General features: G+C 31.6%; 1 protein-coding gene across 1 annotated transcript in view; it reads right to left on the bottom strand.

Annotated features, from left to right (window-relative positions):
- The window catches only part of LOC129225261 (splicing factor, suppressor of white-apricot homolog), a 39,335-nt gene that overhangs the window by 5,301 nt on the left and 11,030 nt on the right, over positions 1-23,004 (bottom strand). Inside the window, exons 4-11 of the mRNA XM_054859845.1 lie at positions 20,575-20,642; positions 20,047-20,260; positions 19,829-19,914; positions 17,002-17,131; positions 13,589-13,807; positions 10,734-11,117; positions 3,772-4,014; positions 235-598 (exon numbers count right to left, since the gene is read on the bottom strand). Coding sequence (XP_054715820.1) covers positions 235-598; positions 3,772-4,014; positions 10,734-11,117; positions 13,589-13,807; positions 17,002-17,131; positions 19,829-19,914; positions 20,047-20,260; positions 20,575-20,642 — 1,708 coding nt within the window. The remainder of the gene's footprint in view (positions 1-234; positions 599-3,771; positions 4,015-10,733; positions 11,118-13,588; positions 13,808-17,001; positions 17,132-19,828; positions 19,915-20,046; positions 20,261-20,574; positions 20,643-23,004) is intronic.

Genomic DNA, 23,004 nt, shown 5'->3' with positions numbered 1-23,004 from the left:
TCTCCCCCCTCCCAGTTCTTTTACCTCACAATGACTCTGAATGTGCCCCCCCCCCCCCCCCGAACCACCAGCTAGCTACGCCACTGCACGAGAATACTACAATTCCTGAACTAGATGTGTATGAAGTTTTAGAATGGTAGGATAATGGCCGTCATTAGAAAATGAAGTCAAATGAACAACCAATTGCAAAATGTAATGTTTTAAACATTAAAAAAAATGTAAATAATAACTTACAATGTATTTGCAGGAAACAGAATTCCTAACTCTGGAGATGTAACTTCAGATGCTTCTGCTAAGCTCCAAAAATCGGATCCTAGTTTGCCTTTTCCTTTATGTTTGTCATTCGCGGCCTTTTGTGTTGCTTCCATAATTCTTTCGGGACTTCTCTTTTTTAGCATTTTTAGAAATAGAGCAGCTTTTCGTTTTCTCTCTAACTGAAGTTGTTTATCTTTCCTCTGTTGATCTAACTGCAACTGTCTGTCTTTTTTCTGCTGTTCTTCCCTTTTCTGCTGCTCCATTTGTTGCTGCTTCTCCTTTTTCTGCTGTGCTAAGCGCTCCCTTGCAGCAGCAAGTAATTTATCTTTAATTCTATCTTCAGCTATGAAATGACATAAAAAATGTATATTTAAGCATTAAATATTTAATTATTGCAAGTTTTAAAAAAGAAAACTTTACATTAAACATATACATCATTATCCAGGATTTCATTTTTACATGGCAAGACCATACCCAGAAAACTTCTTTGAAGAGAGTCCCGTTATTGCTTTAGACATATGTTAGAGCAAGTATATAAAGGGTCAATATAACCCCCTGAAGTACCCTTTTATGTAATTTTGGATTCGTAATTCCTCGTAAACAGACAAAGCCTCGTCTGAAAGGGATTTATTTTGCAAATGATGTTTTACATTTCTTACCGTTTTTCTATGTTACATTTAAAAACTGCTAAAACCTTTTCTGAAAAATACATGTAAAACTTTTAAGGGGTTCCAATTGGTTTGTTCAAAACACATACTTTAAGAAAGTATAAAAATTCCCTTTGACATTAAGAGCACTTACAAAGATACAACGTAAAAAGACAAACTAACAATTTGCCAATCAATTCTGATTTATTTATTTAATTTTTTTGCAAGCATTGCAAGAGAATCAAGAAAAATGTAAAATTTTTTTAGCTTTAGAACAAGGGAAAAAAAACAACCCCTTCAATTTTCAATAAGCGCTTTGGTACCATGAAATATAGAAACTTTAAACTCTTTGTCAAAAGGAAGTTTTTGATATCAAAGAGAGTAACTCTTATCCCATCATTGGTAATTGATAAACTTCCCAAGATTAAATATATATTTCTTAAGTTTGACTTTGTTATGCATGTACTGAAATCACTTAGAAGCAATTACTTCTATTTTTCTGAAAAATTATGTTTAAAATCATTGTGATATTTATCATGGTTACTATTTCCTCCCCCCCCCTTTAAAGTAATAGTAATAAAATTTGTTTTTATTTCCAAATTTGTTTAAAAAGTTTTATGCATACAGTTGAAATGTATTGCAACAAAATTTCTGTAAGTCTAACAACAGAATGTTTTTTTAGTGATCTGCTATGCAGATTTAAATAATCAAAAATAATCAAGGTAAACCTGCCTCAGATTGGCCATAAAACTTATTATAGATCAGCATAAAGTATTACTAGCAAATGCAATAGTAAACTTAAAACCTCACATAAAGTGCAGGATAACAAGTTTCTATTTAACTGGAAAACTTGATTTAAAATTTGTTTATTTGAAGCATGATAAAATGTTATCTAAATCTCTTTCACTTTTTCTTCGTTTCTGCACATTAAATTTTACCTACTCATTAATGAATGTACCATGTATTTTAATGACTATCAGCCTGCAAATTAATCTAGTTGAAATGTTCAAAATTGGCAATGCATATTTTAGAACAGGAGGATAGATTCAGGATCAAGAAGATTAATTAAACATATCAAAGGGGACCCATATGGGGGGGGGGAAGCAAGTAGGGACTCAAGCTCCCCCTTTGAAATTAGAACTTCCTTGCTTTTAGTACTTTTTTCTTTGCAAAAATGTAAAATCATTTCTTCTCCAGCAATTCATGAATAAGTTATTAAAAATGTCAAATTTTAATAACTCTAATCTGTTCCAAAATCGGTTTATATGGGGACCTGCTTAACCATGGGGAAAATATCTGAGCCCCCCCCCCCCTTAAAATTTTGCATATGGGCGCCCTTGAAGATATCAATAATTCTGGGTTTTCTAAATAAGATGACATTTTATTTCGAATCACAATTCGCAATTAAAGAGTAACTTTTTTTGTTGTTTTTTTAGTAGCAAAGAATGGTAAATTGTTTTTTTTATGCAAATTAAAAAATTTTTAATTGAAACAAACTCAAAAGTTATAGTTGTAGTTTATGTATTGTTTTTAAGAAGATTTTATACGAATGTAATTAAATAACAGTTTACAATCAACCATGCAATACCATGAAGAGAGGGGAAAACAGCACCATTTTGCAAAAACTTGATATTTCTCACATTTTCAATGCTAGAGACATTTTTCAAATTTAAATGTTTACATTCGGGTTTTACTTCTTAAAAACATTGCATCTTTAGCTTATTTTAATATTTTTCATAATTTATATTTCAAAAGTTATCTTTTATTTTTTTTACACATTCCAAAGTTAGAACTTGTAGATTTTATTGCTGAAAGTGTGGTACAATTCTGCCTTTGCAGAAATCTAAGATTTTTACCTTAAGAATTCTTAACTCTTTTTTTTTGCTGTCCCCCCCCCCTCCCGTTACAAAATAGTCTTTAGACTTTATCCTGAATCTGCAATGCCTGTTGCAGGATCTCTTGGTTTTTGTTCTGGGTCGTAAGCAACTATATTGATTAAACGTTAGCTTGCAAATTGTCCGATACTATGTGCTATAATCAGTCTTCCATTCAACAACTATCTTTACACAGTCAAACACAATCCTTTCATTTGGCCAAAAATGTTATCACTTTATTAAAAGTATTTCTAAATATACTTTTTATGTTTTCTAATAGTAAAGCTGAAAGTCTGGATCTCTGTCTGGGTGCTGGGACGTGCATAACTCCTAGACCATTTGGCTGATTTTCATGAAATTTGGTACAAAATTAGTTTGTAGCATGGGGGTGTGCACTTCGAAGTGATTTTTCGAAAATTCGATTTCGTTCTTTTTTTATTCTAATTTTGAGGACATTTTACTGAGCAAATTATCATAACCTGGATGAGTAAATTCCCATAAAATGGACGAGCAAACTACCATAACATGGGCGAGCAAATTGGGGAGAAATTCATCATCCATTATTTGTAAATATACAGGCGAACCAAATGATCTTTCAATTTTCTACTCCAGGAAAGCCGTGTGAGTACCGCTAGTGTTAAATATACAGTTTGATATATTTCAAAGCGCTACCTTCCTCTAATTTGCGCATGCGTCCGGTCTCTTCTAATTTTATCAGAATAGGGGTAATATTGACAAGAGAGATAACGAATGTGAGGGGAATTATTTTGTTTTGTTTTGTTTTTCATTCGATTCGTTTATTAGACAAGTTGGTGTTGATGCTTTTTTTTAAAAAATACAATCCCCTTAATAATCGGTAAAGCAGAAATGCTGGCATGTTGCATTTTCTTAATCAAGCTGTCACCCCTTTTTAAAATAGAACAGTGCCCTAGTCGCGGCTTTCGACGTTGGACAATACTGTATTTCCATTAAGAAACCTAAAATTTAGAACGTACCTATTTTTGTATCCAGTGAGTCTGAATTAGTTTTGGATGATCTGTCTTTACCCTCAGTGGTGTAGTCATGATGAGAGTAGTGGTTATCTTCTGAAACTCTGTTCCTTCTGCTGGAAGAATCCACTTGTTCTTTTTTATTCTCCTCTGAACTATCTTCATCTGAGTCTCCTAACAAAGGGATCTTGATTTTGTCAGGTGGAGGTGTTTCTGAATCTTTCATTTTTAAAGAAAAACTGATTGGACCTATGAATATATACAAAAAGTAACTTTTTAGAAACTTACTGACTCTGAGAAGACTTTTAGAGTTTACACACATGGTTCAATATTATTTTTCCAAATTAAATGTAAAAACCCCGTGAAGTTTGCTTGCTTACAAAAGAATAAAATGTAAAAACATTTCAAAAAAATTTAATCCATTACTAAAACAGAAATAGAAACTACAGTAATCAAATTTTTATGATGCATTCCGTAGGTTTTTAAGGTGACAATAAGTAAAATCAAATGGTTTTACTATATAAATATAAATATACACAGTCAACTCTTGATAAGTTGAAGTTTATAACTCAAATATTTCTTTATCTCAAAGCATTCATTGAATCGTAAACTCTTGAAAAGGCTGTAGAACTTCTCACAACTTGAAGGTTTTAGCTAGTTCCTTGGAACTTCAAGCTGTCAAGAGTTAACTGTATGTATATTTAAACTATAACTTGGGCCCCTAGAAATTGCTTTGAAAAACCTAAACTTCACTAGTTCTTTCTTTTTCTTAGTCAGTACAATAATGTCTTGTCTTTATTTTTGATTTTTTTCTTGAGGTTTATCCTCACTTTCTCATATCTGCAAGGGTTGAAAGGATTTTTTCAATCTTTGGTTTTGCGCACAGAAAAATAAGAAATCACTTAGAGGGTGGAAAAGGCCACCTAACTGGTATTAATGTAAAAATCTTTTAAAAAAATAGATAATATTATTCATAGTGTGCAATTAACATTTTTAGAACTAATAATTTCTAAAACCTTTGTTTTAAAATTTGAAAAATAAGTCATTATATTGTCTGCTAATTCTGGTGTCTAGAAGTAAGCTATCCTCTTAAGAAACAATGTATGTCATTTACAGGCTCTCTCACTTGATTTTCATCTCACACACCCCATGTTGTTATGGGGGCACCATTATGACATCAATATTGATTTGAATCACAGGATCACATGCATTTTGCGTACAGAAAAGCAATAAAAAGAGATTTGGAGAGCTGTGTTGAGAGCACTCGACAAATGCCGTAAACATTAACTTCACTACAAACAAAAATAGGAATGACAAAACTAATTGAAATAAACTGAGATCAGCAAAATAGACTATTTTTGGTTCCCCACATACATAAATACATACAGATATCTTAGAACACATGTGAAGATAGATAAATGGGTGGTTAAAATAAAAATTTAGGTGTGAAATGTTTTGTTGCTACAATACTGCCATTATCTTGAAAAAGGAGGTAAAATGTGTTGGCCCAATAATGTAAAATTGCAAATGTGAAGAATTTTCCAGATAATCAAAGTTTTTAGCAATCCAATGTGGTGTCAGTCCCAATTGCCTCAGATTTTTAAGTTTCTACTATATATAAACATAATACAGTCAAATCTTGTTGATTCAAACATACTTAAAACGAATTACTGCTACCAAACTACATTTGTGACTCCTGTCTTACTGTATTAACACAAAAAGCTATCTATTGTTTTTTGGATAAGATAAACAACTACAGGTAAAACCAATTAATTTTAAAGGTTGCCCAAAGTCTATTTTAACGGGGTCGGACTGCATAGCTCTGATTAATTAATCAATTGAAGTCAGAACTTTGCATAAATCTCTTTACGATGCATCAGGTTAAGATAAGTTTTTACGGAATCCGTAAAATTTTCCACCAATTTAAAGTTTTTAAAAATTGATTTCAAATTTTTCAATAGGCTCTCAGATAAATAATACTGTTTTAAATTTATATAGGTAAAATATTATTCAAAACATTTCTAGGCAGAACATATTGCTCTAGCTCTTTTCATAATTTAGCGAGCTTCTAGCTAAAATCAGTGGTTGGAAAAACTACATTTTTTTTGTCCCGAACTACAACTACAACTACTTTAGCACAAATGTAGTTAACTACAACTACAACTACTTTTTTCAAAATGTAGCAACTACAAACTACTTTTGAAATGTAGTCGCTACTTCGCTACTTTTCAAAAAATAAATAAATAACATACACATAATACACACCGTTTGCGGATTGAATAAAAAAAATGTTGAGATTGATATATTGGTTCATTTGAACATGGAATATTGCTATAAATTATCTATTCTTTCTTTCCTTTACTGAAACGATTCGTCAATTCAAACATTGTATACCATTTGCAAACATTCCCTGCAAGAAAAGACTTTAAAGTGGAAGGAATTCAACTTTCAAATTTTTAATCCTTTCCTGACAGTAAATAGTATTTCATTCAAGAAGTGTAACTCGGCTACTTGAAATTGAGATAAATCCAGTCAAAATTTGATTTAAATTTTACATAGACATAAATATGCATAAAATTTATTTAGATGATGAAAAGCATCATCTTTTAAACAAAAGAGAAGAACTTTAATTTTCATTATATGAGTTAATTTTAAAAGAACTTATATTTCGTAGGAATTAATTGCTTTTGAGCTTCAAGCTACGGTTCCGGACCTGGACACATCTCTTTTCTTATGCCCCTGACAAAATAAAATAAAGAATTTTTCAATTTTACCGAATAATCTCAAAAACTCTGAACATTTAATAATCGACTTTTAATATGTTAATATATGAACACCCAATCAGTAAAAAAGAAAAAAAAAAAAGAAATAGGAAAAATGCCCCAAACGGTTCTACTAATTATCCGAAACATGTAACATAACTAAAAACTTACTTTACTTCAAAGTGCATTTTTTAGCAACAGTGGACTCGGGCTACAACACAATTCGACTAACACGAAATGTCTATATAGCGAGTTTTACTCGAGAAACGAATTTTGCAGCTGACGCGAATTCCTCACACGCTATACGAAAATTTTTGGAGCAGAAGCGCAGGGTTTATATCACCCTCTTTCTTGGGTACTAAATATTAGTTTCGTGAATGGAATTTCCCTTTGGTATCACTGAAAGCCAAAATTCCTCGCACCGTAGAGTAAAGGTCAAGATTTACGGTCGCCACTCGCCACGTGGCGACTCAGTTTTCAAAATTGGCGACCCCAAAAAATTTCTACAGTCGCCAACTTTTTTGGGGGGTTATTTTTAATTTAGATCCCATGAAAAGAATTTCGATGCATCAGTACTATAAGGATTCACCGATCGAGACCGTACTCCGACTGAATGTTGTTTATTTTACAAAGCTTGCATGTTCTTTCTCACTGCCTGCCTGTATGTTGGTTATTTTACGATGCTTGGATGCTCCTCTTACGCGATTTAGGCCATGTAAAAAAAGCAAGAATACAGTGAATTAGGAAGCCATTTGCTCAAGATCAGAGCGTTTGCTCCTTTGTCTTGACTCTTTGTTTTTCAAGTAATTAGCGTACTATAATCATGATTTCAAGAAGAAATCATTGTATTTTAGATTATGTTTCAGATTAATTTTGATTATTTCTTCAAAGTAATTACCTTTTCACGTTTAGTTGCTCAAATGGTATATTAAAATTATTTTTTTTTACACTGCTTCTGATTATGCGAAATTTCTTTTTTCTTCAGGCTCATTTTAGAACCTGCAGATTATAGGCCGCCCACGGATAATGCACAGGAAAATACAGTTATTAAACGGGGCTCGTACGCTCCGGAGAACCTGGAATTGTCATGGAAAACGACATAGTTAAAAATGTCAGGGAAATGTCAAATTTTGCCCCCCCCCCCCCCAATATTTTTTTTTGCAATTTTTTTTCCAGGGAATTTTGTACCTTGAGTTGTAATCTTCGTTTTTATCGATTTTTCCTGCAAAATAAATAAATAAATAAAAGTTTTGAGGCAAAATGACGCTGGCAATAAAATAAAAAAGGACCGCTGACGCCATTTTTGCCCGTCAATAGTTCCAAAGAAAAAAATTCCTAGGGTGAACAGGAATTATGCACACATTTAACAGGAGAAAAACATTTTCCTGCATCTAAAGCACAAGCCTGCGGATGGAAGGGTCAATTGGGAAAATCGTTTTTTAATCGAAAATTCCTTTCAGCTACGAATGAAACGTAGTCGCCATTTTTGGTCATTTATAAGATGGAAGTAGACACGATGCTTAAATGCCTAAGTTTCCAAAAACAAAGCAGAATTGGATGTTTTCTTTGACTGCAAACTAATGAAAACAACGCAAAATGTGCTGCAACTTGTTTTTTTTTTTTAATGTATTTTAAATATGTAATTTTCTTGAGAAATAAAAAATTTTGTTCTTAAAACTTAATCTTACACTTAACCTTATCCTCATTGCCTTGGACGCAAATGTGCTAAAAACTTTTCAACTGAATTGTAGTTTCACGAAGATTTATTATTTTTAAATTGTTTTCACGCCACAAATTCAAAAACTTATTTCTTAATTTTTGTCGCAGCCGCCATATTTGGTCATTCCCAAGATGGCAGTACACAAGATTTTTTAAGAGCCTAAGTTTCCGAAAATGGCATTGGATGTTCATTGCAGTGCAAACTGTTGATAACAACGCAAAATGTGCCCTTTTTTTCCAGAGTAATTCGTAATTATTTTCTGGAAAAATGCGAAATTTTATCTTCAGAACATTTTTTTAAATTCTAATTGATTTAGACGCTTATGTGCTAAAAACTGACTATTTTGTTTTAATTGTGGTTTTTTAAGGATTAATTATTGATCTTTTTCTAAAACAGTTTTATGTTTTGCTTAAAATCTTGTTCTGAAAGTATGAAAATATTTTGCAAATTTCGGCTCTTTAAAAGTGAAAAAAAAAAAAAAAGAATCATATTGTATGTTTTTTTACATAAACCCTCGAAGGTCGTTCCGACCCTATTTGATTCCCAATTAACTCAAACAGCCTTTATTCTGAAAAAATCGTCAAAATAGGAAAACAAATTATTTAATTTAAAACTTGAAAAGGCAACTTGTTTTTGACCGCAGAAAGCCCCCAACCCCCCCCCCTCCCTGTGCGCCCCGTTTTATCATTCCTTTGCCATAAACAATGTTCCATGTTGTCCCATAAATAATGTATTTCATTAAAAGTCCTATATATCATTAAAAATAGAAAGAAAAAAAAACTATATTTCTATAAACTATATCTTAGATTTCTGCTGTGATGTGGACGCTAATACTCGCAATCGATTAGGAATACGTTCCATTGAAAATCGTTTAAACAATGGGGGCTAGTTTCTATTTATTCGAATAACTGTTGTAATTTTTTAATCTTCAATCGCATCAGATTAAAATATAATCCAAATAGCCAGTCCTTTGATCGTTTTCCCTTCATAGTCATCCTAACATGAAGATGGTGCGTATGGAATGTAGTCGCCATGTCTGGTCATACCCTTAGTTCAAATAATGCAAAAAGAATGTTTTGTTTTGGAAATATATGCTTGGTAAATGCCAAATTGTATATTACTGGAGGAGATTTGTAGTTAATTATTTTTATGCCAAAAAAAAAAAAAAAAAAAAAAAACGAAAAAAAAAAAAACAATCTTAATTATTGAAAAAAATCAAATCATATGTTTATCTAATATTTTTTTGATTCCCTTCGTGTTAATATTCTTGCAGTTAATTCTTTTCATTAAACTAGTTACCTGAAAAGTGCATGTTGATTTTTAATACCATGGCGTTTGCAATGATTTACAAAAAGATTTTAAAAGAATTTGTTGTTGCTTTTATGGGAAATACTTTTTTTTTTCACTGTGTACAAAACTTGATTTTTGGTTTAATGATTTTTTTTTTCTTATGAAACTTTAAAATGGGTGGAATGAATCATTTGCTTCAGGAGCTCCCAACCTTCACCCAATGCCTTTTATATTTCCATGATTAATATAATTTATATTTCTTGTTAGCATTTCTTTAGAATCACTTTCATAAAATTTGTTTCAAAAAATACAAATTGAAATCCCTACCCCCCCCCCCATTCTTGTACTAGAGCGTTGTTTTCAGGACCCGAAAAACTGGTGGCCACCAAATTTTTTGAGTCTAGTGGCCATTGGCCACTTGAAAATTTTCTGAATCTTGAGGTCTACCGTAGAGTCGAAACATCAGATTGTTAACGTACAAATCGCCGCTCCGCATTTTTTTCGAAATATTAAGTTGATGAAACATAATTTCACATAAGCGGGCTGTTTATTTAAAGTTAGAAATGTATCCCTCGCGTAAGTTGAGGTTCGACTGCATGTGCAAATGGCATTGATACCAAAAGCTTTTTGCTTAACGGGCAAAGTTTGCATGAAACGGAATCAATTCGTTTTTTTCTTTCTAAGCCATGCTCTACTCAAGGGGAAAATGTTAAAGTTTCTATGCCAAACAAACTAATGGCGTCAAACAGATACAACGTATGGCGTCAAACAGATACTACGTATGGCGTCAAACAGATACTACGTATGGCGTCAAAATAATATATCAGAGGTCAGCTCATATTTTTCAGTGTTACGAATCTCATTGGTGCAAGTTTTACTCGCGTAATACTTGCACCAGTCAGATTCGTTTGAAAACGCAGTTTTTTTTTTTTTTTTTTTTTACTTTATTCAAAAGTAGTTTTCAGAAATCGCTACAAACTACTTTTTTTTGTAGCGAACTACTCGCTACTCTACTTTTTTTAAAAAGTAGTGCGCTACACTACAAACTACTAAAAAATGTAGCTACTACAGTAGCATCGCTACTTGTAGCGCGCTACTTCCAACCACTGGCTAAAATTATAGGTCAAATTCTCTGAAACTTTCAGTGCTGAAGATTTTTACAAACAACATTTAAGCTAATAGCTAAATACACTTACCTTTCAGAGCTTTTGCCTTTCCTTTTGTTTCTTCTAAGCTCTGTGGAGTTCCTGGTGAGTCAAGGAAATCTAACGAATCTGTCGTACCCTCTTCAGTAGGGATTTCCATAGAAATATTCGTGGCTGAGGCAACTTCTCCAGAATCTTGAGAATAGAGGGCATCATATTCATCTTTAGGATCAAAAGTTTCTTGTCCGTTATCATCTTTACGAACTTCAGGACTGGGAGCAACTGATGAAGTATTTTCTCTAGAACTTGCAGTACTTAAAGCATGTGCAGCTTGCTGAGCATAATATCGTATTTGATGTTTAGCATATTCTCTCCTTTGCAGATAATAATCATTAAATTCATTGCCAGCATTTAAAAAGGCAAAACGGGGATCGTCTAAACATTGGAAAAGAAAAAATACTTAAGAAAAATGCAATCCATAACAATTATACAATAATTTTACATCAATATGAACAATGAAAGCAAACATTAAATAGAGAAGTTCATAGAAAAATATCCATCACTAAATCATATCCTACATCAAAAATGTTCAATATGCTAAATTACATTAATTACTTAATTAAAGTTACCCGTTAAGTCTTAATAATCAGCAGTAGGAAACAATTATAGTCAAACTGCGAAATTCTGTTTTAAAATGAACTAAAACAATGGATTTTTCAGCTATTTATAGAAAAACTGTAAGAAAAAACATCAATTGTTTTGTCAGAATTTAATATTGAATAATATACAATCAAGTTCTTTTCTTAAAATTTAAAAATTAAATTTTGTTAATTGATCTTATGCTACTAAATATCTTCCCTCCTCTTCTCTTTTTTCTGTGACTGAAATTGCAACTGTTTTAAAAAAGAAATTTTCTCATAATATACCAGTTATTAAGTCAATTCTTTGACACAAATCATTTTTAACTATCTAGAAAACTTAACTAAAAATATGAGTTACTTAATTTAATTATTTGAAGGAAAATTCATAGTTGATTTTCAGCAGTCAGAAGTTTGAATTTTATTTTACTTTCAATTAACAATTATATTACTGATTTTCCAGAATTTAATTCATACTTTTTTTTCTGTAAGAGTTAAAGGCTTCTTGGCAACCAAAAAAAAAAAAAAACATGTATGGATCAACTTAATACATAACAAAAGTTTAAAATTATCTTTGGCATGTGTCTTTTTTTTTTTTTTTGGCAACTAAACAAGCATTCAGAATCTTATATAATTAAAAACTGAGCGTATGTACCTATGTATGTATGTCCGGGTTAATTCTCCGGAACGCCAGTAAACTGACCATCGAACCAAGTATCAATGGATTCCTAATTTTCCCATCTTTATGTTTGGCTATTTAACATAATCTTCCGATAATAATTAGCGGAGATATCAATCAAAAACTATTAATTATGACACTTTGATTTCAACATAAAATCCCTATTTTTTGAAGGCTTTTTTCCTCCATTCAAATTATTAATAAGTGCTTCATCTCAACTTTCCGTAACAATGCTTTTATTGAAATCTCTAGTGTGAAGAAAATCATCAAATGAAAGATCTGTTGCCATTTTGTTTTCTCGAATATCAACAAATAAAATTATGGGTTTTGTTTTGAGGTTTTTCTTGGGGATTTAAAATATTTCCTTTTTAGATATTTTTCTGCAATCTGCCGCTACAATTTTACTGACTCCCCCCCCCCCCCCCCCCCCCCCCCCCCCGTTCAAGCTTGATTGTTGAACACACGTCGCTTGATATAACGTTTATTTTCGAGGTGGACCGTGCAAAGCCGAGCGACGCAGCTAGTTTAGTAATAAGCTTCTAATATCTTTCAATTCTAACTTTGTAAAAATGAAATCAAACGTTTCTCATTTGCCTACTTTAAAATCAAATCAAACATAAAATTCTAAAAGAATAGATATGTAATATTTCCAGAGATTTTGAGGAGAATTCAAAGAAATTTTTAAATAAAAAAAGTTTATTTTTCGGGTTTTTCCAAAAAAAATTGAATTTTTGCAAATTAAAATGTATTTAATAGACATATTTTCTTAGAAAATACTTAAAAAATGATGAAACCATAAAAGATAAATGTAATCAATGTTATTTTTTTCTTTTAAGCATAAAGTTGCACAAAACTTGTACTGAAAAAAGTGCTAGTAGGTTTTTTTTTTTTTTTTTTTTCAGAACACCAAAAATTATCTATTTTATTTAAATCATCAAGCAGTACTTAACTTTGAGCAAATGGTGATTTTTTAAAATTGTTAAATCCAATTTTTTTTTGGCAGAAAACTGCCTATTTTTTCCTCTTTTTTTTTGCAAACTGTGAGATTCTAAACCGAAAGTTTTGCTTATTAATTTTTTAATTTGTTACAAGCAATAATATAAATATTTGTGTACATATATACACAAACATTGCATTAAAATATATTAAAATTTTGCTTAAATATTTCTACTAACTGGCATTAACAATAAGCACTAATTCTGTTCTGTGTATACATTCAGTGTTGATGTGAAAAGTAGCAAAAAATACTTTGATATACAGGAAATCTTAGAGCTTGCACTAACAAAGTTAATGTTTTTATGTATACTGAATATATAAAAATATAAATATAATCTTAAAAAAACATTGAAGACAAGTATTAAATTTTTGAACACCTAGTTTTGTGCTAGAAATTTCAAAATTTTCAATGGTCCTCAAGTAGAAATAAAGCCCTTCAAGGGGAAAAAACTCCAGTTTCTTTTCCAAAATTTCCGGTTTCCAAACATTTCCATCTCAACGAAAGACTTATGCAAAAGGAAACACATAAAGTTTATAAATGTTGAAATGATTAGTGTTAGTTATTCTAAAAGAATGCAAAACAGAATTCTTACTTTTACTTTTTACAATAGTTTCAAAATCTTCACCATTCTTTGCCACATATTCTGCCATCTTATCAATGATGGGTAATAAATCAGGGGAGGGAGGAATTATTTGTTGAGTAGATGGATGGGGCGATTGCTGATATTCCATTTGGACAGACTCTTCATTCTGACCGGAGAATGCATTCCCACCATCATTGTAATAATTTACTAAAGAATTATTCTCAGGAGCTATAAATAAGAATTTTTTTGTCTAATTAGAGATATATATGAAGCAAACATTTAAAAAATGTGCAGAAACAACATAAAATGTTCATATATTTTATTTATCAATCCAGTAAGTAAATTTGAAATTTTTACAAAATGAGAGCGTTTGAAAACTTTCAAAAGCGATGCAAAGGGAAATTCCAATTTTCTGCAATAGAAAAATGCAGAAAATTTTAGCAGAAATTTTCTGTTAAAAATATTTTTTTCTCTTCTTTTAGGTAGATTAAAGTATAGATGATCAAGGCAATTTTTAAAAAACTAGTCCAGCAGCATAAAAAAAAAAAATTAAAAAAAGAGAAGGAATATGCGTATGCTTTGTTTTAGGAACTTTTAAATAGCAGTTAGTCAAAAACATTAAGTCAGTATTCATACAGTTCTAAAAGATTGTACAAATTTTCAAAGAAAGATTACAATAGACATAAATAGATTGAAAGTGATTTTAACTCTCAAAAAAAGTTCTTTGGTAAGTGTAAATCTGTTTGCAGCAAAGCCCATGATGCCTTTTTCTATGCTTCATTAATTTCTGTCTGTATTACAATTTAATGATGAAAGTACACAGTCAAAATTTCACCCTTTTTTACAACTATGGGGAAATCGTAACCACATGAAAATGGACAAATAAGTAAATGAAAAAAATAAAGAAGTCCCAACGAAGGAACTCAAAACAAGGCTAAAACTGGCTAAGTATGGAGAAGTAACACAGGGAGGTCACCCAACTAAGCAAACTGATTTTTGAGTTTCTCAACACGAAATTTTTCAAGTTTTCCAGCCAATTCCAGCTTTTTGCTTTGTTTTTTATATGAACATTAATTTCTGATAATAATACACTCGGTAATAAAATTTGTACTTTTAAAATCCTTTAATTGTGCTAAAATACAAGTTTTAATAAGAGATTTTGAATAAAATTCATTCATGGGCATTTTTAAGTTTCACATTTTGCTACATGTAAAACTTACAAAGAACAAGTTTCAAAATTTAATAATTTTAATAAGGTTTAATTTGAGGCACAAAAATATCATAACAAGTGTGGTCTCTTCAATTCAACTCCAGACAATTTCATAAACTGAAGAAAGGAAAAGAAAAATGATTCTGTAATCAACAGCAGTTTTTTAAAACTACAGATAACTATGAAATCTTTTTTGGTTAAATTCACCTGACATTGTTTCAATAAAACGAAAGTTTTTAAAAACTTCTGTGAAATTCGTATGCCACATAATGCAATAAGTAAAAGCTATTAGTTAACTTAATTTTCACTAATTGTTGTAATTTGTTGTAAACGTGAACGCATTTGAGGCAGTGAGAAGTTTAAGGTTTTGGACCTAGGTGGGCTTTTATTGAAAAGTTTTTCTAAATCATGATGTATATCAGCACCTACCAGGGCTACAATCATAGCTAGATAATATAGATGCACGCCATGCGCGGATACATTTGATGCTGTGCTGATACACTTGCTATAGATATGTGCATTGGTTGAAATTTTTTTATAATATCCATATTAAACACTGATTATCTTCAAAACTTGAAGATAAATTATGAGATATGTTCATTATTGCTTTGACGAACACATGATTGAAAGCTAAAGGCATTTTCTTACTAAAAATTTTACCTTCCCACTGCATGTTGATTTTTATTCCTGCAGATAGTTTTGAACAATGTGCTCAGATCCTTCATATATTTTTTTATTTTACCATGGCTACTAGTACTATCTCTTGCCCTAAGACAGAGGAGAGGAGAGATACCTACCATTTGTACTGGTTATCTCCAAATTTATAATTTTGGCACTTACATCCCTCTGCTTTTCACTGCCTTATATGTCATAAAAGACTTTATCATCTTTACTAATAATAAAGCTGAAAGTCTCTCTGTCCGGAGGATGTCTGGATGTCTGTAGGATATCTGTAGGATGTCTGTGACGCGCATAGCGCCTAGACCGTTCGGCCGATTTTCATGAAATTTGGCACAAAGTTAGTATGGAGCATGGGGGTGTGCACCTCGAAGCGATTTTTCGAAAATTCGATTTTGTTCTTTTTCTACTCCAATTTTAAGAAAAAAATATCATAAGATGGACGAATAAATTACGAAATTATCATAACGTGGAACCGTAACATGGGCACAAGCCAATTGGCGAGATACGAAATTATCATAACGTGGAACCGTAACGTGGGCACAAGCCAATTGGCGAGAAAATTCACTACACATCATTTGTAAATATACAGGCGAACCAAAAGACCTTTTAATTTGCTATTATGGGCGAAGCCGTGCGGGTACCACTAGTAATCTATAAAAATGATCAACAATCTTGGATGCCACTTTTCAGTAATGAAGACAAAATTTAATTTTTTTTAAAAAATCAGCAGACGGCTTTGTCCATCAATTGAAAGTTTAACTTTTGAAAAACAGAAATCTATCTGCCAATTTTTTTCTAAAGGTATAATTCTGTCCTTAATACTGAAAAGTGACATCCATGTTCATCACCGGCACTTAACACTCTATTTATTTATTTTTCTGGGGAAAGGTTTTACGGAAGCCAAAAATTGGAGAGTTACTAAAATCCGTTTCAGATAGAGAAACTGATCTAAATTCCAAAATGAAAGTTCGATATTTTATTTGTCCCTCAGATATTAGTTTTAAAAAAATTCAAAACTAATAATACATGCAAAATTCTGGTGTTTCACTGATTTAAAACAGCTTAATAAATAGGGCATTGGGGTTTAATAAGTAGGTTAATCTGCAGGCCAGGGGAGTGAATAAGTCACTAGTAGTTTTCATGAATTTACTTTGGAAAATATTAACTATTGATATTTAATAATAATAAAAAAAAAAACTTATAATCCCCAAAATTTTAAGAAAGATTGAATACAAGAAATACTTTCTAAATTTGTATAAATCTCAACATTTATTGTCTTTTTTTTCAAAAAATTTTCATGAAAATTCATTGATTTCCATATTTTAACACTAAACATTTTTTCTAAAATCTTCATAACACTGGTAAAAATTATTGGTCATTTTTAAGCGTGATTTAGGCTTGAATCAACTCTGATGCAAAAGGATCAAACTTTTTTAATGGTAGCAAAATGATGAGCATACATGTACTGTTTCACAAAATATAAAATACTATGCATTGCAATGTATAATTAAGGTTAAATTACAAAACTTACGATAATCAGTGTATTCTACTTCAGGAATAGCTTCTTTTGCAGCTTCTTCAACATGCTGTTTCAAGTTTCTGACAAGTACCGAATAACTATCATCATGACTACGACGGAAATTGATTGAAGGCACAGTGAACTAAAAATAAATGTCTAAACATTAGGAGAAGAACATATGATTTAATTTGCTATTATAGTGTTTTTCCCAATTAAAAGGCATTACATTCTGAAATTAAGTGCATGCAGCAGCTTCAGTAACATTGATGCCATATGCAGTTAAAATGCAATGTTAGCACTTCTTAATTCCTCAATTAAGAAAAATGTGCACACTCTCCAAAAGTAACAAATAAATTATATATCTAAAAAAGTTGAACACCATCCGTTAAAAAAACAAAAATAATTTGAACTTTGACATCTTGAATTCAAATTATGCTTTTTGAAATCACAAGTAGTAATAAGACCTACTCCTTAGGCTTCTTGTTTCTACAAATGACTTCTATCCCCTAAAATTGACTTTATTTATACCCAATCCTCTCCACTTTACACGATTCTCCTTAGACAAAAACATCATCCACCACACAACTTCCTCAAACATGTCCCTTTTCCTGAGCTGTGGTGTCCATGTCCCCTAGTCCAGGGGTCTCAAACATGTCTCTTCACTTGGGCGGTGGTGTATGTATGTGTGTCGCCAAGTGCGTACTTGTGTAGGACATGGTCACCGCTCAAAAAGAGCGACTTTCGAATGACAGCGGTGGCCCCAAGAACAAATGAGCTATGCCTGCTGGGGTGGGTGGATGGTAGTGCTTTTAGCTAATTTCCCCATAAAAGTATAAGAGGGGAAAGTTTCTGAGTGGAACCCCAATCGCTAATGACATCAAAGATAGCTTAAAATAAACTTCTAGTTTGAAACATTTTCTGGAGGGAACCTAAACACATTCTCTTTCCTCTATTTTCACCAAAAATTCTTAATTTTGCGAATTTCTTCGACCCCCCTCCCTCTTCATGCAAAGCAAGATTGACTAAATTAGTGTTTTTAAAAGGTCAATTTTGAAAAGATTCCCGGGGATTCCACCGATGTCCTTACACTGATGTAACCGAAGACATCAATTTTTTTAAAAGACCTACAACTACCAGAATTTAGCTTTCTTTCAAAGCAATAAATTGTGCACAAAGAATTTAGCAACATGCGGAACATATCATGTGTTTATGAATTCCTCCCTTCTCTCTTTTCTGCATTAAAGAATAAAGAAAACTTGATGTGATGAAGATGAATAGCGTGGCAGTTTCAAGTTTGCTTCCACTCTAATAACTTCTGACTGTAAAACAAGAAGTTCCGTCTAGAACTAGACGAGCCTACTTTCCCGTATACCCATACTACTTTCTAGTACCTGATCAATATTCTCAAAAATAGCTAAAATCGCAAATTTTTTCAAACATATTTTTTTAATATTTTAAGCTGATTTCTAGGAATGAAATATTCCTTACTTTTCTTCAAAAAAACGAACAAATAAAATAGCAGCACCTTTTAAACAAAGCAGCTAATACACTTCTTTCCATTAAAAAATTTTTTTAACAGCTTTCAAAACGAAAAAATAATAATAAGTTCATTAAAATAAATACATCATATAAAAAAAAATCGTTTCTTTTTCCCCTGTTGCCGAAAATAATTTTTTAAACGAATTAATGCACTTACCAAAATAAAAAAAAAAACAATAAAATGTCAACTTAAAGAAATAATTTTCATTGTCAAAAAAAAAAAAAAAAAATCGTCTGCGCATATTTTTCGAGTTTATTCACCGAAAACTAAATACCTAAATTAAAACTTTAGCGTGAAAATAAAAACAAATCATATCAACAATAATTATTTCACAGTTAAAACCACAGCAGCGGAGTCGGAGTCAATCTCATTTTGGGATAAAAGAGTCGGAGTCGAATATCCAAGAATCGGAGTCAGTCATTTGTCCTCCGTGTATAAATGTTTGCCAAAGCTACGAAGTCAGAGTCGAAGTCGGGGAGTCGGAGTCCGATTAATTGTCGGGAACAGGAGTCAGAGTCGGTGTCAGGTCCCCCTAAATTCTCGGAGTCGGAGTCGGGAGTAGGTCGTCAAGAGCTATTTCCAACAAAGTTTGTTTGAAGTAAATCCGCCTTCAAGTACGGAATCTACATTGACTTTCAGTTTCCCCGTAGGCGCTAATGTTAAGGGATTTGAACTGTTCAAAATTGAACGGAAAATTGTTCAAATCAAAAAAATATCTTATATACAAGTTTTTTATCAATAGCTTTTTCCTACAAAGTTTGTTTGAAGCAAATTCGCCTCACAGTTCGGAATTGCTTTGAATTTCCCCGTAGGCGCTAATGTTAAGTTTTTTTGAACTGTTCAAAATTGAACAAAAAATAGTTCAAATCAAAAAGTGAAATATGGGAATGAGGTGTCCTCGCCGAGATCTTTCGAACAAAAAAAAGTTTGTTCGAATCGGACTATTCATTCAAAAGTTATTAGGGGGGGACAGACAGACAGATCGACAGACATTTTTCCCCATCTCAATACCCTACTTTCCAATTTTTAATTTTTCAATATTTATTTAATTATTTTATTTATTTTTGACTTTTTTTTGTTTTTCACGATATTTTTAAGATGCATTAAGCCTTGTTTCATGCTTTTTTCTTCTTTTTCTGACTTTTACTGGGAAAGTAGGCTAAAAAAAGTGGAAAAGGGGTGCCTAAGATAGGTCATATTGGCCCCCTCTAAATTAAAATTGTACATAGCTACTGCTAAAAATCAACATGATTGCAAAAAAAGTTATGGAAATATACAATTATTTAATAAAATAATCACCTTAGGAGCATTATCAACTCTGCCAGACATGAGACTGGGATGTAAATAATGACCATCATCATCTTCATCTTCACTTCTACTTACATCTAATATTTTAAAAAATAGAAATGAATAATCAAATAAAATGAGTACTTACAAATAATAAATTACTAAAATGCTGATGTGTAAGATTTGGCAAATTTATTCACCAAGAATTAACTTGCATAAATTTAACTTGCCTCTTTTCCTTTCTTGAATAGGTTTATATGAACCAGACTTTATTTCTTTCACCAGATGCTTGTAATACGGATGTAAAGGATTATCAAGATGCATAAATCCAAACTGCGGATTTGCATGTTGCTTCATTTTAATAATTATTTCCATCTGGCCTCCCTGCTCACTAATAAATTGCGCAGTTCTTTCAATGATTGTGTGAATTTTCATGTTGTAAGGCTGAAAAAAAGGAAGCAAGTTTGAAAAATCATTTCTAAGGCTGAAATTTAAAAAAAATCTAAATGTGTTAAACTCATCATTAGATATCATATCAAACTATTTAAGAAATGAATAATAAAAATCAGCAATTTTGAAAAATAAAATCCATATTTTGTATTTTAATCCAAAAAATGCTAGGAGTTAAGTAATCTGTGAACAAATAATTTAAAAAAGGTTGACTGAGATGATAATTAATAAAGTTAAAAAATGTACTAAGGGTAAAAAAAAAAATCTTTAAAAAATCTCAAGCAACAATCAAAACAATAGACACATACCACTTCCATGCCTTTTGGTATAGTTAAACCTTCCGGACATTCATACAGTTCATCTTCCGGTTCTTCAACTACAATAAAACCTTATTTAGTAACATATATTTAAAAATGTACCGTCTGAAAGGGATCAAATTTTTTGTTTAAGAAAATTTTTCAACTAAATTTGGTCCATATAAATATTAAGATAAATATTGTTAATTATAGATTTTTAAAAAAATGTTAAATTTTATATTCTTCTGAAATCAAATAAATCTATTAAGCATCATATACTTGAGGAACGAATTTATACACAAGGCTATCAGTGCCAAGTCAAAGAGGCATAACCACCAATATTTTTAATTTTCTGCTTATTGTCCCAGATGAAAGTTTTAATATATGCAGTTTAAATTCCATGTTGCTCTAAACCAGAAGTTCCATAAGTGTCCATGGTATCAATATACAGGGTGATTATAATTAAAGTTCCACTTTCGAAACCTGCAAAAATAAAACCACTGGTCAGAATGACGTCAAACTTCAACGGAATATTATCAAAGAAGGGGGAAAACGAATGGCAGAAGAAAAATAAATAGTTGGAATTTTTAGCAATAAATGGCTCTGCAGGTGTCAAAATATGCAAATCAAAACACCTGTATGCGCACGATTCATTGAAGTTGCCATTTCCCTACAGTCTGGCCGTCCCGATCACCTGATCTTAACCCGTGTGACTTCTGGCTATGGGGCGATCTGAAAGCTGTTGTGTTCAATGCTCTGATTGCAAACTTTGCTGAGCTGAAGGCATTGCGCAACACATTCTAAACGTGACCCCGGAAACACTTCGATCAGTTGTCAAACATGCTGTTTCTTGATTTCAACTTGTTTCAAAAAATAGGCGGGGCGACAGCATATTGAACATCTTTTGCGCCAGTCTCACAAAAATTAAAGACCGATTTGAATTTTACTGATGCTTTTTCTGCAATTTTTGGCCTCAGGACAATTAAAAACCGATTTAATTAAATTATGATGCTTACAACGCCATCTATTGCTAAAAATTACAACTATTTATTTTTCTTCTGCTAGACTTTTCCCCAGTCTTCGATAATATTCCATTTAAATTTGACGTCATTCTGACCAGTGGTTTTATTTTTACAGCATTTTAAAAGTGGAACTTTAATTATAATCACCCTGTACATGAATGTAACAGATATAGACAAGGATGACGTGAGAAAATTGTAATACTTTAAAGGGGCCCTGAACTGGAAAAGTTTGGGGACCCATACTTAAACCAGCGTTTCACAGCCGTTTTCGACTTATAGTTCAGCAAATGCTTTTGCAAAAAGGCTGGTCAAGTTTTTATCCCTTTTTTTTTTGCAAAAAAAGAGATAAAAAAAAAAAAAACAAGAAGTTCCGCCTAGAACTAAACGAGACTACTTTCCCGTATACTTATATCTAATTTCTAGTATCTGATCAATATTCTCAAAAACAGCTAAAATCGCAAATTATTTCAAACATAATTTTTCAATATTTTAAGCCGATTTCTAGGAATAAAATATGCCTCACTCATCTAAAGAATTAGAAGCGTAAAAAATAAAATAAATAAACAAACAAATAAAGTGGCAGCACCTTTTAAACAAAGCAGCCAATACACTTTTTCTGATTTAAAAAAATCATTTAACTGCTTTCAAAAATAAATAAATAAATAAATAAAATTAATAAGCTCATTAAACTAAATACATCATATTAAAAAAAAGTTTGTTTTTCCCCTGTTGCCGAAAAATAATTTTTTAAATGTATTAATGTACTTTCCAAAACAAATAAAAATAAAATGTCAACTTAAAGAAATAATTTTCGTTGTAAAAAAAAAAAAAAAAGTCTGTGCATATCTTAAAGTAGAAACATAAAGGACTTCGAGTTTATGCGACGAATATTAAATACATAAATTAAAACTTTAGAGTGAAAATAAAAACAAGTGAATTTAACAATTATTATTTCACAGTTAAAATTATGGCTGCCGAGTAGAAGTTAATCTCATTTTGGAATAAAAGAGTCAGATTCAGAAGCCGAAGGTATTTAATTCAAAGACTCGGAGTTGGAATCGGTCATTTCCCTTAGAGTACGCATGTCTGCCAATTTTTTGTGGAGTCAAACTTATTTTGGGATAAAGGAGTCGGAGTCGAATATCGAAGAATCGGAGTCAGAAATTTTTCCTCCATGTATAAATTTTTGCTAAAACTATGAAGTCGGGCAGTTGCAGTCTGACTAATTTTCGGGCACAGGAGTTGGAGCCAGGTGCCCCAAATTTCTCGGAGTTGGGAGTTTTTCGCCAAGAGCTATTTCCAACAAAATTTGTTTGAAGAAAATCCACCTTCAAGTGTGCAATCTACATTGACTTTCAGTTTCCATGTAGGTGCTAATTTTAAGGGATTTGAACTGTTCAAAATTGAACGGAAAATTGTT

Source organism: Uloborus diversus, chromosome 6 (genome assembly GCF_026930045.1).
Source record: "Uloborus diversus isolate 005 chromosome 6, Udiv.v.3.1, whole genome shotgun sequence".
In the NCBI taxonomy this organism is placed as follows: domain Eukaryota; kingdom Metazoa; phylum Arthropoda; class Arachnida; order Araneae; family Uloboridae; genus Uloborus; species Uloborus diversus.
The sequence above is the reverse complement of the archived record's forward strand: the minus strand, read 5'-3'. Positions and strand labels throughout refer to the sequence as shown.